Genomic DNA, 20,239 nt, shown 5'->3' with positions numbered 1-20,239 from the left:
AAGTTAGTATGGTTATAGCCCGCAGCCCGCAATTGAAAGCCCCGGGACCTGATGGTTTAAGAGGAGAATTTTATAAATTGATGGAAGGAGGAGTTATACCCGCAATTACTAGATTCTTGAACCAGCTGATAGAGAGACAGAGGTTATTCCCTGATTTGAATAGGGCTCAAATAATAGTCTTGTTGAAGCCGGGGAGGGACCCGCTGGAGCCGACATCGTACCGGCCTATCTCCCTATTAAATTATGATACCAAGCTGTTGGCAAAAATCTTGGCTAATAGACTGGCGAGGTTGCTCCCTCGGTTGATTCACGAAAGTCAGGTGGGCTTTGTGGGAGGTAGAGCAGTGAGTAAAAACTTGAGAGCAATATTGACATCACTAGAGCACAGCTCGCAGGCGAAGGTAGCATCGTTGTTGATCAGCTTCGATGCGGAAAAGGCCTTTGATAAGGTTCACTGGAAGTTCCTTTTTGACGCTGGAACATTATGGATTTTCAGGGAGATTTGTTGAGGCAATTCACGCTTTATATGCCAACCCATGTGCCACCTTGAGAGTGAACGGGATAGAATCGGAAAGCTTCTGTATCAGAAGAGGCACAAGGCAGGGGTGCCCCTTGTCCCCTCTCCTCTTTGTTTTAGTTTTAGATCCCCTTATCAGAGATATCATGGCAAACCCTTTGATCCGGGGTGTCGGTTTAGGGACCCACATGTTTAAGATCGCAGCATTTGCGGATGACATTTTGGTACATCTCACAAACCCAAGGGAATCCTTAGACACGTTATTGGAAACCTTTCGTGAATATGGAGACTACTCAGGTTTTCGAATCAATCTAGATAAGTCAGAAGCTCTGGCTTCGCCAGAGGTGAACCAGAGGGACTGGGATCCTGAATTTCCATTGAGATGGGCTAGAGAGTCTTTTAAATATCTAGGAATCCGACTCACAATGAATACTTCAGACTTATATCAGTTGAATGTTAAAATCTTACTGGAACATACTAAAGCTAAACTGGACTCTTGGATGAGTCTTCCACTGTCACTAATGGGACGGATACATTTAGTCCAAATGGTGCTGTTTCCGCGCTGGTTGTACGTCCTTCAAACCTTACCCATACGCCTAACACGGACTGATTTGAAACGGATGATGCGTCTTTTTAGTCGATTTTGCTGGGCAGGCAAAAAGCCCAAAGTTAGCCAAAATATGTTAATAGGGAGCTGGAGACAGGGGGGAATGGGTGTCCCGGATGTGTTCCTATATAATCAGGCGTGTTTGTTGCGTCACCTAGGAGATCTGGTGAACACCACGCAGTATTATACACCTATGGACTTGGAGGAAGCCTTTTTTGCTCCATATGATATATTAGCATTGCTCCATTTACCTCGCAGTCGGCTCCTTTCTAAGTTTAAAAAAAGTATAATACTACAGCCCCTTCGGGAGGCGTGGCAGTGGTGGATGCGGCAAATGGGGGGGCAACCACACGTTACAGATCAAATCCCAATCGTAGGTAACCCCGTTTTTGATGCAGGGATAGACAACCCGACATTTGGCAGATGGCAAGGGCTGGGCATCACAAGATTGGAACACCTGTTATTGGAAAATGGGGAAATGATAACATTTGACGCGCTTCAAGACAAAGTGGGTTCAGCTTGGGGCAATAGATTTGCCTATGCACAGGTCCGACACTATATGAAATCTTTGAGCCAGGTACCCCTGAGGGGGCGGATGGGGGAACTGCTAAGGGTCTTCTTTGAGGAGTTGCAGATGGAGAAGCAATCTGTATCAGCATTGTATGGGGCACTGGCTAGGCGTAGGTCCCAGAGGCAATATGTTGATCTTAAGCAAAAATGGGAACAAGATCTTGGGACCTCACTGGCAACATGGGATGTGTCAGCTACCTTGAAAGGCATCCGGGCATTGGTAACAGATGAGAGGCTGAGGGAGTGTGGTTATAGAGTGGTCCTTCGGGGGTATATGTCTAAAGTACAACTGGCTCATATGTTGGGGCCGGACAACTCGGGGTGCTCTAAATGCGGAGGGGGTCCCAGCTCATTATATCATGCATTATGGCAATGCCCCAAGGTGCGTATGTTCTGGCAGAGGGTAAGAGGGTTTTTGATTCGATTGGGGATTAGAATTCATGGAACGGAGAGGCAGTTTCTGTTGGACCAACCAAGAGCGTTTGCTCCATTAGGTGCCCCTGCTATATTGTTATGTAGGAAGCTGAGCTTGGTAGCTCGGAAATGCATTATGCAGTACTGGGTCTCATCGGAAGGGCCAGCTTATTGGCACTGGCGCAATCAGGTGCATCTCCTGGCCTCTTGGGAGGCTAGGGACTCAAAACAATCGCCTAAGCGCAGAGTACGCTTTCTACAGATCTGGACACCATACCTACAAATTCTCAGTCCAAGGGGACGTAGTCTGCTTGTTAATGTCTGATAAATAGTGGAATAATGGAGAGTATAGGTAGCCTGGAGTGGTAAATTTAGTTCAGAGGGGAATCCTGCTTGCAAGGGGGGGGAGGTATTGGGTGGGGGGTTGAAGGGGTTGAGTGAGATGTATATGGCTAAAGCTTGGCAGTGCTCTAGAGCTTGGATGTTTAGTTTTCTGATATTTTGTGATAAGCACTATTGCACCTAACGAGGTACTTAAAGTGTATGATATTAGGAATAGAAGTCATTTAACATCTAATATTAGCACTTGACAAGTAATTGTTCAGAGGGGAGGGGGGGAGAAAAATGGGGAAGAAAAGTGTTTGGCGATGTTGAATAAGCTGTAAGAATGCTGTTTTGTATATCAAGCAATGTTATATGAATGTTCTAAGTTAATCTGTATTGTGATAATCGTCAATAAAACAGTTTAAACATAATTATTTGTAGCTCCTGGATAGACTGGTTCAGCTCTTGATTACTGAAATCTGTCCTTGAACTGAATAGGCATAGGCGGAATAAAAGAACTGGCATAACATAATATAACTTAATTACCCCCTAAGTGGAAGTTGTGCAGGAGGAATGTCTACTCACCACGGCTGAGTCTTGCTTTGGCGCACCACTGTCTGCTACTACTGTTAAGACATAAGAGTCACCTTTTTCACGGTCCACCAGACCCTTCACTGTAATAATTCCCTTGGGGTCAAGAAAAAAGTACCTAATCAGACCAAGAACAGTCATTGTACAAGTAACTGAAAGCTTTATATTAAGAACAGAATAGCAATGTTGGTACCAATGTTCAATGTCCAAAGTTCAATGTTGCCAAACTCTTGGAAGAACGATAGCGTATAAGAAACTAAATAACACACAGAAGCTGGATGCAGAGGATGATATTTAAAGAGAAATATCAGCTGCTAGAAAGCTCAGAGCAGGAGTTTGGTCCTTAGTGGGGAGGTTATCAACGTGGGCCACCGTTAAGACAGATTATTTTACCACAAGTCATGCTATTTTAGCATAGGATCTCATTTTATGCAATGAAACCCCTTAGTGTTCTTACACTTCCATGGAGAATACGATGGTGAATTTTACTAGCATGGTAAAACAAAATAGGGCAATATTCAGTCTAATTGGTGGGTTTTTGTTTTTTAAATGCTGGCCATGGCATTTTAAAATACACACATATTTAATGCTGTTATACAGCTAGGCAGATATGGACTACAGCAAAGTTCATCCACTATTTGTATAGTTAAGTGGTTTAATTTAGCACAGCCTTTTTCTGTTCTAAATTTAACCCCTTAGCACTATGGCTAGTGGCTGAGCATCACCAGTATCCATATAGCTAGGAAAAACACACTCGTGCTGCCCCGACACTGTCAAGATAGAGCCAGAGCATTTAGACAGCATTTTCAACATCATTGTCTGCTGAAACTTTACAGCTGGGATTTTATACATTTAGCAGCAGCCTTTGAATATTGATCCCAAAATGTATTTTTTAAAATTATTTCTTTATTGAAAACAAGTTAACATTTAACATCATCTTGACCTCCATTGTTTCTTCAGGGCCAGCAACACAAATTCCACTACTTACATTTCCTAATATATATTTCCTTTTCATTAATATTTAACATCCTCTCCCCCTTCCCCTTCCTTCAATCATGTTTCTAACCAGAGGGCACAATATCATATTATATAACGGGTATAATGCACTCTACTAACAACTTGATGATTTCTGTAAATGTGTTACTAACATTCCCTGTGAGCACCCATGGGTGTCAGAGGACAGCCCTCCAAAATCTGCAGCTATACAGCAGCATGTAATGCAGTAAGCAGAAAGAGGTGATATGGGTGGGTATTTATTTTATACTACTGTGGATTTTATTATGATGTAAATGCTCTTTGTGCATGTTTATACAAAAGATGGAATAAATAAATATGATGAAGAAAATAATATGATATACTGTTACCTAGCAGACATGCCCTGATGGTCATATTTGCCTTAAAAAATTACTTTCTAAATATTTTCAACTAATTCAGCACAGAAGCCAGTTCTGTGGGTGCTTCAGCACCCCCAATAGTGAGCAAACTCTTTGCTTGTGTCCAGGGAGGGCTAATTTCTATTTGGTTTAGCAGTCATAATCATTTTGAAAAGTTGGATCCTATGAACACAGGTTCGAAGGAAATAGCTTAAATATTTAGTTTAAGGGATAGAGTTGAATGGGATCTTGATATTGCTGTTTTAAATAATGTAGAACTTAAGCTAAACTTGGAAGTCACATAGCCTTCCATATATACCTTATTCCTCGATTCTGACTAAAGAACAGTGTCCATCACTTACCTAAAATGACTATGCAACTACATCAGAAAAGGGCAGGTGTGATTCCCACATTCTTTATAACTTACTGTGATTCCATTAATCCTGAAAAGTGCCAGTGCTTGGGAGTTGGTGTTTGAGTCAAACTTATAAGTGAGCTGGTTTAAGTTGTCGATGGATCGTGCCTGGACGCGCACCACCTCAGTGCCCATTGCAATGTTTTCCATAATAACAGCCTCATATGCTACGTTGGAGAACTGCACCGGCTCATCTGGCTCATTCAGTAGGGTGATATAGATGTTACAGAAGCCACGGTTGTAGGGGGGTGCCTGGTCAGTGGCTGAGATGTTCATATAGTAGCTGGTTTTAGTTTCATAGTCCAGGTAGTCTATGGTGGTAAGGAGGCCTGTACTCTCGTCAATCTCAAACTTCCCATCTGAGCCAGACACAATCTTATAAATCACCAGGCCTCCATTTCCTGTGAGAAAGAGAGAAAGGCAAGTGAAGTAAAAGTCTATTTTATCTTTCTTCAGAAACTTCTGGTTAACAAGGATGCACATTTATTAGTATGCTTTTGGGTCATTAGCGCATCTTAAAAATTTTAATGCACTCAAAATTGATTTAATGTGTGCTAACTTATGAATTAATGAACATACATTTGATTTGCATGCAATAAAAAAAGTACTGAGGATCATAGAAAAAAAATATTTAAATAAATGTACAAAACAAATCAAAAAGATGCCTGAAAATTAGGAAGGGAAAGTCAAATGAACTGGAAATTATAGCCTGGGCACATCTGTACTCTTTAGCATTCTGGGGCCGATGTAATACACGTGTTCCTTTGGTGCTGTGGTTTACTTCTAATTTTCCCACAATACTCTTATTCCCAATGTGGTAAAAGTTTTAAGGGCCCTTTTACAAAGCCGCGGGAGGGCTAACACACAGGTAATGTACGCCATATCGGCACTATCACCGGGGTAGCGTGTATGCCTGGCAGCAATTCCAAGTATGGTGCACGTCGAATCCCTTGGTAGAAAATATTTTTCTATTTTAGACCATGGGGGCGTTCCTGGCAGTAATTAGCAGCGTGGCCACGTTGGAGCGAGCTGCATGGTTACCATGCAGGTAGTGTGTGAGCCCTTACTGCTAGGTCAATGGCTAGCAGTAAGAGCTCAGACCGTAAATAGGTGCATGCTGGTTTTAATTTTTTAAACACACCTATTTCCTGGCCCATTAAAAAATGGACTTTATCCCAGGCATGGTAAAAAGTGGCCCAGTGCACGCCAAAAAGATGTGCCCTTACTACCACAGGCCACTTTTTACTGCAGCTTTGTAAAAGGACCCCTTAGTGTGGAAAGATCAGCAGCAAAACCACTATGCTAAAGGCCAACCCAAAATTGCCCCTAGTGTAAAAAGAAATACACTGAATTTTGCACTATTTTTTTTTTAAATTCCCTATAGCATTGCAATTTTATTGCAGCTCAGGGCTGGAATAAATATTCCAGCATGGGAGCAAAGGATTATGTGAATTGAAGTGCAAATCTTTACTCCAGTTGACCCTTTCTGGCATATCGGGACACACCCAGCCAGTCAGGTTTTCAGGATATTCACTGTTGATATCCTGAAAGCCTGGCTGGCTGGGTGTACCCCAAGGACTGGGTTAAGAAGCACTGCTCTACTGGGCCCTGGACACCCTCCACCTCCCTGCAAGAACCTCCTTAATATCCCAGAGGGCCCTGGATACCCTCTTCCCTATGCGAAGATACTCCTGAAAGCCCAGTGGACCACAGAACTCCCACTCCATACCATCTGGATACCCTCATCCCCTTTGCAAAGATTTCCCTAGTAACCTACTGGGCTCCAAACATACCCTGTTCTCCCTGACCCTACCTACCCAACTTGGGTCAGGAGGAAGGAGTGATGCCCACTTGCTCCTCCCTCTGGCACTACCATCTTGAAAACTGGTGGTGCCTGACCCCTAGCAATATGTTGGAAGGAATGCACCACTAGGGGGTCATCCTGCCATATAAGGGAAGTGCTCCCTTATTTAGTAGGCTGATACCTGGCATTGCCTCCCTACATAATGGTAGAGGTCAAGCACCTCAATTGTTCAAGATGGTGACAGAAGAAGAGCATTCTGCTGGATGCCTTCCTAGGACCAGGAAAGTATTATTGGTCTACAGAGGGATGCCACAGTATTAGGAGCTTTCTAGTCAAGGGCCTTTCTGTACTGGAGATCCAGGCCAGGGTAAATAACCTGGGGGGGGGGGGGGGTACTCTTTTTTTTCTCCACCTGTCAGTCTGTGAGCCAATCCACATTCAATCACTGACAGGAAAAGGGGAAAGCAGAAAAAAATCAACTCAGTGGAGAAAATGGTGACTTGTTAAGGCAAAAGCATGTGCTATTTTTTCTGTCAATGCAAATATATTAACTGTACAGTTATTTGCATGCCATTAGTTTAATGGGTTGGGATAAAATGTTCTTTTGGTGCATGCTTTGTGCTTTCGCTGGCTATTATAGAAGGGTTGTGGCCACAGAAAGTTTGATAAGGGCTGCACTAGAGTTTGCAGTTAGCCAAAATATGTGTTGCACTGCTTTGGTTGATGACATAATGCATCAACCTTTTGCAAATGAGTTTGAAAACAGATTTAAAATGATTTCAGAATGCATTTAAAATTGGTTTGAACGTGCTGACTCAGTGGTGCGTGCACCATGAAGAATACTGGGTCAATTTCTGTGCCTGGCCAGGTTGGGATGCAGCTGCACAGCCACTTTTCACAGTCCCTAGGTGAGAAGGGGAAAGAATCATGGTGATATCTGTTACCTGGACTTAGGGTGGACAAATATTGTGCTCCACAAGAGGCAGTGGTCTTTGGCCCTCTGTCAAGGACTTGGATTTGGAAAAGGTAAGTAATTCAGTCTAAAATCCAAATCCTTCCCTGTAACAGATAGGCTAGCTGAATAGTTATATAACAGAAGAAAACCCTCAGAGTTGCAGATGAAGCCTCATGGCACTGTAGCCCACAGAGGCTTGTTCTGACTAAGCCCCCCCCCCCCAAAAAAAAAAAACACTTTGAGACTTCTATTAGATATGCATGCAGAGAAAGATAAGTGAGGACTATACTTTAAGTATGTGAAGATAGTGTCTTGAAAATCATCGTGCACATGATATGAAAACTACCATATATACTCATGTATAAGTCAAGGAATGTATCCTCAAAAGTTGAACATAAAAACCATGCAAGATTTATAAATGGGGTAATATATTATTTTCAGATTACAATCACATCTATTTCCCCAACCCTCCCCCTCCCCCACAATTAGATTCCGCACATTTGCTACTGCTGGACTTCAGCATGAGGAAGGATTGTTTGCTGTGTTGACCTCCTGGGGGAAGGGGGTTAGAGAAGGGACAGAAAAATGCTGGATATGGGAGAGGGGAAAGGAAATTAAATGGAGATGCTGGACACCTGGAGTGAAGAGAAAAAAATGCATGAAGCAGAAAGGAAAAACAGAAAACATTTTAAAAAGACATTTCAAGGTCTAAACTGCTACTGCTATTATAGAACTAGCTGAGTACATGGGCATAGCACTGTCATCTTCTAGCCATCTTGCCCATTCCCTTGCCTGCTTATGGCCATTTTGCTTTCTTGTTTTTTGGGGGAGGGGGTTGGAGATATTGGATACTGGAAGGGAGGGGGAGGAAAGAGGAGATGTTGGATATGGGGATAGAGAAGGGAAGGAGAGATGAATCCTTAAATTTTAACGTCTACTTATGCTTAATGCACTTATGTTCTTTTTGGCTAAAAATCCCCCATGGCAGTGGTTCTCAGGTTTTCAAGATATTCACAATGAATATGCAAAACAGGCAGTGCATGCAAATCTATTTCATGCAAATTCCTTGTGGATATCTTGAAGTCCTAACTGGCTGGACATGGCCTGAGGATTGGGTTGAGAATCACTGTCCTGAAGAATTATACATAAGATTGACTTATACACTGGTACATACAGTAGAAGTTATGTCTGAGAAGGAGGAAGAAAACCAGTCTTGGACATTTCCTGTCTTGATAATAGATTCATTTAGACAAGCTGCAAATTTTTGGACAATACATGGTCTAAAAGGAGAAATTACACAGAATCTATGAAGTGGAGATACAGTGGCAGGATTCTCTCTCCATGAAAACCAGTTATCCCAAACTGCACTAAAAACAAGAAGAGTCTGATTCTATGCTTAGTGTATTAAGATCAAACTCAGATGAACCTCTCTCTTGACTCTTTGTAGAGATGTGCATTCATTAGTGTACCTTTACAAATTTAGTGCATGTTAAACTGATTTAACATACACTAATCAACTTAGCACATCTTAATTCATCAGCTATTATGCCTTAAATGAACTTTGCATGTACTAAAAATTCTCTATTAAAATGAATGTGTGAAACCAACTGAAAATCACCCAAAAATATATGGAAAAATATGAATACTGAATTGTTCCTGCTAGTGCCCATCCCTAACTCCATGTAACTTCAATTAGAAACACAGAACATAGAATTATGAAGGAAGATAAAATCCGGATGGACCATCCAGTTGGCCCATCCTCTGCAACCCCCAACCCCTCCTCTTCCTAAGGGATCCTACGTGCTTATCCCATGCTTTCTTAAACTCTGACACAGTCCCCAACTCCATGACCTCCCCAGAAGGCCATTCCATGCGTCCACCACCCTTTCTGTGAAATAATACTTTCTTAGATTCTTCCTAAGCCTATTTCCTCTTAACTTTATCGTTTGCCTCCTCGTTCCAGATTTTCCTTCAGTTGAAAAAGGCTCACTTCCTGCCAGTGGCGATCCTAGGTTGGCTGCCACCCGGGGCGGATCGCCACTGCGCACCCCCCCCCCCCCCCGGGTGCAGCGGCATTTGTCCCCCCAGAGTGCAGCATGACCCCCCCAGCGCAATGACACCCCCTCCCTGGTGCATCAAGGCCCCCCCCCCCCCCGGGGTGCATTCTTGGCTTCTGGAGGGTGCAGAGAGCAGACGCTCGCCTGTCGGCTCCACTAGCTCCCTCTGCCCCGGAACAGGAAGTAACCTGTTCCGGGGCAGAGGGAGCAGGGAACTAGCGGAGCCGACAGGCGTGTGGCTGCTCTCTGCACCCTCCAACAGCGTGCACCCGGGGCGGACCGCACCCACCACCCCGCCCTTGCTAAGCCACTGCTTCCTGTACATTAATGCCTTGAGATATTTAAACATCTCTATCATATCTTCTCTCTCCCAGCTTATACGTGTTGAGGTTCATAAGCCTGTCCCTATATTTTTTGTGTACAAGACAGCTTACCAATTTTGTAGCCACCCTCTGGACTGACTCCATCCTGTTTATATCTTTCCGTAGGTGCTGTCTCCAGAACTGCATACAGCACTCTAAATGGGGCCTCACCAGAGACTATCACCTCTTTTTTCCTGCTGGTCATCCCTCTCTTTATGCACCCAAGCATCCTTCTGGCTTTGACCATCGCTGTTTCTACCTATTTGGAAGCTTTGAAAAGTCCCTCTCTTCCATTGTAGATAGAAGCACTTCACCCCCTATATTGTACTGCTCCTTCAGATTCTTGAGACCTAAGCGCATGACCTTACATTTTTTAGCATTAAATTGAATAAGTATGCTATTATTCATTATTATTCAGCATGCCGGAACTTCTCACACATGCTCAGAGGATACACGAGAAGTCCCAGCATGCTGCTCAAAGCAAGAAACAAGCAGCAGGGAGTGATGGCAGTCTATTTATTGATGGCAGTCTATTTATTTGGCTGACAGGGCTTGGCATCCTGCCAGCAAAGTAAAAGGGTGTTCAGAAGGGGGCCCGAGCTCAAAATTTGGAAGCTGGTTGTTAAAGAAGTTACGGCATGCCTACTTTAACAATTGGCTCCGCAAATTCTTGAAAAACGTAATAAACGGCTTTTGCAAGCCAATGCGAGCCGGCTCCAGCACACCACTGATTATAATTGCCAAGCATAGGAAGATAAGTTCAAATTTGAAAGAAGAGCGGACCAATAGTCAAAAAAAGATAACGCAGCCTGCAAATGCTCATTTGGCTTATTTGTATATTATAAAAGAAATGGGGATAATTCTACAAAAGTTGCCAAATGTTAGGCATCAAGTCACAGTTGCTATGAGCTAATTCTGTAATGGCATCTGGGGGCCCAGATACCATTATAGAATACTAGTGTAAGTCAGCATTTATGTGCCAACATTTAGGCATGCCTACTTACACAATGTCAATAGCAGAGGTAAATGTGTGTGCACTTTAGCATGTAATTTAAAGTACTCTGTAAGTTACCCATATGGGAGCTGCCTGTGCTCCATCTATGTGCTTCCCCCTATGCAATATCCCCTTACATTTAGGTGCTAAGGGGTATTCCATAATTTTAGCTTGCAACTAGCTTAGCACCTAAACGCAAAGGGGTATTGCACAGGGAGAAGCACAGGGGGAAGACCAGAACAGTCTTGAATGTATCTGCTAGTATTCTGTAACTTACACCAGGAGTTGGAACAAGTTCCTGGAGGAAGCAAACCATAGAAAATATTTCTTCACTCAATGTGTAATTAAGCTCTGGAATTCTTTGCCAGAGAATGTAGTAAAAGCAGTTAGCTTAGCAGGGTTTAAAAAAAATTTGGATCATTTAAGATGGCCTTGGGAAAATCCACTGCTTATTTCTAAGATAAGCAGCAGAAAATCTGTTTCTCTTTTGGGATCTTGCCAGGTACTTGTGACCTGGATTGGCCACTGCTGAAAACAAGATACTGAGCTTCATGGACCTTTGGTCTGTCCCAGTATGGCAACATTTATACTTATGTTCTTATGAGGAAAAGTCCATACTCTACTATGAGACAGACATGGGGAAGCTGCTGCTGGCCCTGGAATTGGTAGCATGGAATGTTGCTATTATTTGGGTTTCTGTCAGGTGCTTGTGACCTGTATTGGCCACTGTTGGAAACAGGATACTGGGCTAGACAGACTACTGGTCTGACCTAGTCTGGCTATTCTTATGTTATACAGAATGAGGTAGTACAAGGATAGCACTAGGACACTTAAATCGCCAAACAGCCCAAAACTCTGTAAAAAAATAAAAAGGAGGGCCAAGTTTGGGTAGGATGAGGGAAGCCAAAAAATTAACCCTGCCAAAAAAATGATCATTTATGAGCCCGATATTGAAAAGGATTTAACTGGGCAGGATAGGCTTCTGCCTGGATAAACCCCACTGAGCTGGCCATCCTGCAATATTCAGCAGCAGTTAAAGGGGCTCTGAATAATGCCTCTTACCACCAGTTAGTGCAAGAGCGATCTGGGTGAGGAGCTTGGGTATAGCTGGCAAGGAAATGGTTAGTAATATATTCACTCCACTAACCAGTTAAATATGCAGACAAATTTAGGATAGAAAAAAGGCTATCCTAACTTTAGCTGCCACTTCAGCTGCCACTTCAGGGCTAAACTCCGCCTTTTCACTGATGTCATTCTTGACATAGGCTGACATCATAGGGGCATTCCCCAGCCGATTGGCTGTTGGCTTGTGTTTCTCATTGGGCTGCCTAACGGTTCCACCACCATTTGAGTGGATCCTGGGGAAAAGATCTATTTATTACTCTGGAGAGATTAGTGCTCTTATCTGGGTAAAAAAGACATTGGTCCTCAGGGAATCTGGGCATGAGAGCTTCCCCAGTTTAGGGTTTGAAAACCTATAGGAGCTGTTCTCTGCTCTTGGACATTGGCTGATCAGCTGCTTTGCTCCTCTCTCTATTCCAATGCAGATACTATTAAGAAATGAAAGCAGACTGCTCCTCCAAGAAGTTGCCCTCATGTAACAATGACAGCTTCAGACCTGCCAGAAAATGTTGCATATTAAAGGTAGGCATTCCTTTCTGTGCATTGCACGGAAACATCTGTGCATCGCATGGAATGCTCATTTTAATACTAATGAGCTCGTAATACATTTCCATTGGATTATCAGTAGCTGCTATGGTGAACGGTTAAAGCCATGCAGAACCCCTTTGTGCATTAGATGCTAAACAACATTTGCTGTAGACCAGTTACAACCGGTCTAAAGCAAATGTTGTAAGCACAGTAAGCTTTGTGCATCGGGTCCTGAGTGATATGCAGGAACAGGTGGGAGGAGGCAAGGGACTGTCTCTAACATATTTAGTATATAGCGCTATGTACATCTAGTAGCGCTATAGAAATGATGTGGAAGTAGTAGTAGTAGTAGTAGTAAGAAAAGTGGCTGCTGCTCACCAGTAGTATTAGGGTGCATGAAAGATAAGGAGCGAGATCCTCTAATCCCATTTAATGATTTCCTACCTGTGTCACGATCTGTCGCTCGTACAACAGTGACGGAAGTCCCGATGCCAGCAGTTTCCCGCAGTCCCAGGCGACTGTACTGCTGTTGTGTGAAGACTGGCACTTCATCATTAACATCCTCTATGTAGACAATCACCTAAAGGTCAAACAAATTTACAAACCAATTCAGACATTTGGAAACCAAAGACCACAATGGACATTACCTGACTCTTCTTCCCCCTTTCCCTCTCTATGTTCCCCCCAACTGTACCTACCATACATGTACCTCATTCTACCACAATATCACTTTGTATTCATTCATACCATGTATTTGTTCAGACCGGAATCGGCTAACGCCGTTAACAGTTATATGTAAGCCACATTGAGCCTGCAAAAAGGTGGGAAAATGTGGGATACAAATGTAACAAACAAACAAATAAAAATAAATAAATACCTTTAAGGTAGCCCCTATAAAAAATAACAAGAGTGAACTTTTCCATTAACACAATGTGCCTTAATCTTTGCTTCCACCTATGTATAGATGGCAGAATAGGATTTCTCTACTCAAAGGCAATTTTCCATCTCACTGTCATAAGGCAGTTAGCTACTATTTTTTGGAATGTTATATCTGTTCAGACAGACCATTAGACTGCTTTAAGATTGAATAAATTGGGAAATTTTGAAACTAATTGGGGATTACTGTAAAGATATGTGGATAGTGATTAACAACTGGTAAAGAGGGAGGGAGGGAAGGGAGAGGTGATATAAATAGGAGTAGTCTGGGGATATTAGTGATGTTGCTGGCTCAGTTTGTTTATAATTTATTTATAACTAGATGCACAAGTTTATATAGTGTGAAAATAAAGACGATGGAGCAGACATGGTGATAAAAAACTGGAGACTTTATTAATGAAGAAATCAATTAAAAAGTATGTCTGGCTCAGCTGTGTTTTGCCTGGCAAGGGCTGCTTCAGGGGCAAAACATACTGTTAAAACAAATAAAACCAATATATAAATAAAATGAAAGTATATGACAATGTAAATTCATACTATCTTAAATAGAAAACATAGGGGTCCTTTTGCTAAGGTGCGCTAGCAGATTTAGCGCATGCTAACGATTAGTGCATGCTAAATGATAAGACGCCCATAGGAATACAATGGGCGTGTTATCATTAGCATGCACTAAATCCATTAGCGCACCTTAGTAAAAGGACCTCATAATGAATTAAATGATCCTTAACATGTATAAGTTTATGTTCTTTCCTGTTTTTCTTCTTATCTCTCCCCATCTTTCCAGTCTCCCCCTCTCTATCTGCATCCTTCCATCCAGCGTCTCCTCTTTCTCTCCCTAACCTTCCATCCAGCACCTTCCCTCTCTCTCTTCTACTCTTCCATCCAGTGTCATCCCTTTTCTCTCTCCATCCTTCCACCCATTACCCTCTCCCAATCCTTCTGTCCAGTCTCCCTCTCCTTCCATCCATTGTCTCCCTCTATCTCCCCTTCCTTCTAGACAGTTCTCTCTCTTGACCCTTTTCCATTCAGCATGTCCTCTCTCTCCCCATCCTTCCAGTGTCTTTCTTCTTTCCCTCCCTGCCCTTCCATCCAGCGTCTTCCCTCATTCTGCCCCCTCCTTCCAGCATTCTCCCTCTTTCTCCCTCCTTTCATCCAGCATTTCTTCGTCTGACAGTTAGGGTCTCCCATGGTTTCTCCCCAGCAGCTTCTCTCTCTCTTTCCTGCCCATGTCCCCTCTTTCTCTCCCCATCTTTCCACTCATCTCTCTCTCTCTCTGTACCCCTCTTCCATCCAGCATCTTCTCTCTAGCTCTCCCCTGCTCTTTTCCATGTCCCTGGCTCTCCCCTGCTCTTTTCAATGTCCCCTCTTTCTCTCCCCATCTCTCTCTGGCTCTCCCCTGCTCTTTTACACTCTCTCTCTTTCCTCCAGCGTCCTCACTCCCCTACCCTTTCCAGCCATGTTCTCTCCCTCCGGGCCTCTTTACAGCAGCGCTGACACAAGAACAAAAACAAGCCTTCAGGCATGCGCTGTCGGCTATGCCGTTCCTCTGCCCCTGGAATGGGAAATTGACGTCAGCGGGGGCAGAGGACAGCAGAGCCGACAGCGAATGCCTGACAGCTGCTGCGACCCCGCGCTTCTTTTTGTTCTTATGCCGACTGTGGAAAGAAGCGGCGGCAGCGGCTCCGGCTCAGCGTGGCACTTGTTCCTGCCACTGCTCAACAGAAGCGGTGGTGGCAGAATTCAGCGGGAGACTTTCCTGCTTTGGCGGGAGTGCGGGAGATGATCCGCTCAATGCGGGAGACTTGGCAGGTATGGAGATAGACAGTGGGGGAAGAGGGTTTACAGGGAAAGATAAGAAGCTCTGAATGGGGGAAGAGAAGAGGTGGGTTTAGGGGGGAAAGATAAGAAGCTCTGTCTCAGTCAGGTTTAGTTTCAGATGACAGTGAGACATCCTGGCAGCAAAGTCAGACAGGCAGGCTGATTCTTGGGCCTGGATTCCTGCTGACATTTCTGATGTGGAGAGGTAGATCTAGGATTCATCAGTATAAAGGTGACACTGAATACCATGGGATGAGATCAGAGCACCAAGGGAGAGTAAAGAAGAGGTCCCAAGACAGATTCCAGAGGTACATCAACTGATAGTGGGATAGAAGTGGAGCAGAATTGAAGAAAACAAAGAAAAAGGAGAGAAAATGACAAGTGGACAGGAAACCCTGGCAAGAGACTTAAGAGAAGACAAAGGAATGCAGAATCAAGAGACTAGGACCAACACAATTAGAAAAAGTAAATGGCCAGACAACAAAGGTACAGAAAATAATTTTATTTTTAATTTAGGATAAAGCAATGTGGTAGCTGTGTTAAGGAAGGATAATAAATGCAAATAAAACACAAAATAGAAAATAAGGTGATACCTTCACTGATTTTTAAAACACTTTTGATTAGCCTTCAGAGACCAGCACTTCCTTCCTCATGTCACGAGAGGATACCATAACAGCATTATTCTGTCCTGACCTGACCTGAGGCAGGAGGTTTTGGCCTCTGAAAGCTAATTGAAAAGGATATTAGGCTATTAAATAAAATATTTTCTGAAATGGCTGTGGGATTGAGGTGTGGCATGGACGGAGCCATGTAGAGTGGGTGGAGTCAAGGTAGAGTGGGGTGGGGATGGGGGGCATGTACTAAAATCTCCCTCTTAAAAATTGGGACCCCTTGGCAGCTCTGTATCTCTGTGGATAACACTCTCATCCTCCCTGTCTCATCAGCTCGTAACCTCTCTCTCTTTCTCTGCACATATCCAACAGACTGCTAAAACCTGTCATTTCTTTCTCTATAATATCACCAAAATCCATCCTTTCCTTTCTGAGCACACGACCAAAACTCTTATCCACACTTTTGTCACCTCTTGCTTAGACTATTGCAACTTCCTTCTCACAGGTCTCCCACTAAGCCATCTCTCTCCCCTTCAATCTGTTCAAAATTCTGCCGCATGACTTATATTCCGCAGGTGTCGCTATGCTCATATTAGCCCTCTCCTCAAGTCATTTCATTGGCTCCTTATCTTTTTCCACATACAGTTCAAACTCTTCTTATTGACTTACAAGTGCATTCACTCTGCAGCTCCTCAGTACCTCTCCACTCTTATCTCTCCCTACACTCCTCCCTTGGAACTCCATTCATTGGATAAATCTCTCTTATCTGTACCTTTCTTCTTCACTGCCAACTTCAGACTCCATTCCTTTTATCTTGCTGCATCATATGCCTGGAATATACTTCCTGAGTCAGTATATCAAACTCCATCTCTGGGCCATCTTCAAATCTAGGCTAAAAGCCTACCTTTTTGATGGTGCTTTTAACTTCTAACCCCTATTCGCTTGTACAGTACCCATGTCTGTTTTATCATTCCCACCTTAGTAATTCCCATATCCCTTATTTGTCCTGTTTGTCTGTCCTGATTATAGAACATCATAATAAATACATACATATATACATCATTAAATAACAGAGTCTAAAAGCAGTGTCAAGTAAACATGCAAATTGATATACTATAATAATAAACACAAAAATGTGTGTGGGAACCTAAGCTTCTTACATGCCCTTATGGTGTGAGCATTTCACTTCACCATAGGCATTGCTACAGAGAATACCAATACATATTGGTTTTAAAACATTTTGTATAGGAGCTGTATTATAAATGTACCGTTATTGGGGATCATTTTCTATTTGTTTATTTTGGCAATTAATATACCACCTTTGTATATTCATCAAAGTGGTATACAAAGCTAAAAATAAAGCATCTATGTAAAATGACCAAAAAGACACCTATTTATGCTTATTTTATAAAGGCTCAAAAAGTCAAACATAACATGCCCTTGGCCTGGATTGGCCGCTGTCGTGGACAGGATGCTGGGCTCGATGGACCCTTGGTCTTTTCCCAGTGTGGCATTACTTATGTACTGAAAGGTAGGAAAATCTAAGGGGTGCCATATGGAGCAGCAAATGTCATCCAGTATGGAAATTAATAAGTTGGCAGCTTCCTCCTGGGAGACAGAATTTTTTGGACAACAATACCAGCAGATATGATATTATATCAGGTCAAATATGTGCTTATATTTTAGGTGCGACCACTTACACCTGCCATAGAGCTGGTATTAATGCTCACACCTATATTGCTAAAAATAGCACATGTAAATTACTGTATTGAATAAGTTAGTGCATGTAACTGTGCACTCTTCCCACACTCCATTTTGACTCTGCTCATGTGTACTTGGGCCCTTCTGAAGATCAGAGTGCGGTATGGAAGGTAGCCACTCCTATCTCCACACAAACGTCAATTACACCTGTGAAGAACACTGAAGAACCTTAGGGCCCTGTTTACTAAGCAGCGTTATAGGCGAATTAACATTTTTAATCCGTGCTATGTATGCGTGTTAACCATGTACATGCCTACTCCTATAGGCACCTACATGGTTAGCGCGCGTGCTAAGTGTAGGCACGCTAAAAACACTAACGCAGCTTAGTAAACAGGGCCCTTATTTACCAATTCCCATAGGATATACTAAAGCCAGATCAATCGTCAATAAGCCAGAAATCATTAAATATTGGATAGAAGAGGAACAATTTGGTCTCACCCTAATCACTGAAACTAGGCTACATTCTAAAGATTTCCCCATCATCTATGATATTTATCTCCCAGGATATAATATCCTAAGCTTAATAAAAAATAAAAAAAGAGGTAGAGGTATTATTAAATAAACCAGTCTCTGAATTAATGTCACCATACCTTGAAGCCTTAGCCTGTCACATCTAAGATGGATATTTATCTAAACAACTCTGCCTCATTTTACTCTATCATCCTTCAGGAAAATGAGATTCAGCAGAAGAGAAATTAAATAATTCTTTATTTCTAATATTTGTGTCAATTCTGATAACGTCTTGATGGTTGGTGACATTAATCTACATTTAGCTATAATTCAAGATCCTAATACCAAATATTTCTCAGATTTTCTCAATGTGTGGCAATTCACTCAGCTTAATGGAACATCTTCTCACAGTAAAGGTCCCCAACTGAACTTACTACTAACATGTGGAGGGGCATAATCGAACGGGGCGTCCAAGTTTTCCTGAGGGCGTCCTCGCAGGACGTCCCCACAAAGGGGCGGGGAAACCCGTATTATTGAAACAAGATGGTTGGCCATCTTTTGTTTCAATAATACGGTTGGGGACGCCCAAATCTCAACATTTAGGTAGTCCTTAGAGATGGTCAGCATAAATGTTGAGATGGTCGACCTTAGAGATGGTCGTCCACAGTTTTCGGCGATAATGGAAACCGAGGACGCCCATCTCAAAAACGACCAAATCCAACTCATTTGGTCGTGGGAGGAGCCAGCATTCGTAGTGCACTGGACCCCCTGACATGCCAGGACACCAACCGGGCACCCTAGGGGGCACTGCAGTGGACTATCTGCTGCACTAACTGAACAGAAAAAGCCCTTCCCTTACCGATCCCTTCGCGATTCAGAAAGGAACGGGCATGCATGAAGGAAATCGCTCATTTGCACACGATTTCCTTCCTAAGGAGGAGCAGCCAAGCGTTATGCGTGACTGCTCTGCGCATGCCAAAGACGGCTTCATACACACAGACAAGCTGCGTGTATAATAGCTGTCTACAACCTTAAAAAAACACAAGTCCAGGTGAAAACATCCAAGTGCTCGTCAGGGACGTCTTTTTTTTTTTTTTTTTTTTTTAGTATGGGTGAAGGACGTCCAAGTGTTAGGCCCCTTTGCCCCTGCAACGGGCAGTTGAGGACGTCCAAAATATGGATGTTTTTGTGAGAAGGACATCCATGCCTTTTCTATGCCTCTGACACCCCCTTTATTTATTTATTTATTTGGATTTTGGATCACAAGCAGCAGCAGTGGGATTTGAACCAGCCACCTCTGGATTGCACAACCAGTGCTCTAACCACTAGGCCACTCCTCCACTCCACTCTACTCCACTCCCTTGAAATTTGGCCATCCCTGTAGGGGGGGAAGTTCAGCTCATCCAAAATGTTTGAAAGAAAGACGTCCACGCCTTCGCTATGCCTCCGCTGACACACACACACCTCCCCCCCCCCCCCCCCCCATGGACCTGCATACTGCTGCGATGGACCTGAGTATGATATTTGAGGCTGGCAAAAAAAGTTTTTAAAGTTGTTTTTTTCAGGGTGGGAGGGGTTAGTCACCACTGGGGGAGTCAGGGGAGGTCATCCCCAATTCTCTCCAGTGGTCATCTGGTCAGTTCGGGCACCTTTTTGAGGCTTGGTCGTAAGAAAAAATGGACCAAGTAAAGTCACCCAAGTGCTCGTCAGGGAAGCCCTTCTTTTTTCCATTATCGCTCGAGGATGCCCATCTGTTAGGCATGCCCCAGTCCCGCCTCCGGGAACTTTGGTTGTCCACGCAACGGAAAGCAGTTGGGGACACCCAAAACCGGCTTTCGATTATGCCGATTTGGGCGACCCTGAGAGAAGGATGCCCATCTCCCGATTTGTGTCGAAAGATGGGCACCCTTCTCTTTCGAAAATAAGCCTGAAAGATTCCCAAAACCAGATAATTCCTTTATCTCAAATCCAAAGTGGTTGCTCAATCCATATCTGACCCTAGTAAACTTACTTTCACAATCAATTGGAAA

The 20,239-nt window shown here is 43.3% G+C and overlaps 1 protein-coding gene across 1 annotated transcript in view; it reads right to left on the bottom strand.

Annotated features, from left to right (window-relative positions):
• The window catches only part of CDH23 (cadherin related 23), a 1,475,307-nt gene that overhangs the window by 453,714 nt on the left and 1,001,354 nt on the right, over positions 1-20,239 (bottom strand). The window contains exons 28-30 of the mRNA XM_030204991.1: positions 13,078-13,213; positions 4,824-5,212; positions 3,018-3,119 (exon numbers count right to left, since the gene is read on the bottom strand). Coding sequence (XP_030060851.1) covers positions 3,018-3,119; positions 4,824-5,212; positions 13,078-13,213 — 627 coding nt within the window. The remainder of the gene's footprint in view (positions 1-3,017; positions 3,120-4,823; positions 5,213-13,077; positions 13,214-20,239) is intronic.

The sequence above is a fragment of the Microcaecilia unicolor genome, chromosome 5, assembly GCF_901765095.1.
Source record: "Microcaecilia unicolor chromosome 5, aMicUni1.1, whole genome shotgun sequence".
Lineage (NCBI taxonomy): Eukaryota > Metazoa > Chordata > Amphibia > Gymnophiona > Siphonopidae > Microcaecilia > Microcaecilia unicolor.
This window is presented reverse-complemented; position numbering and strand designations above follow the sequence as displayed.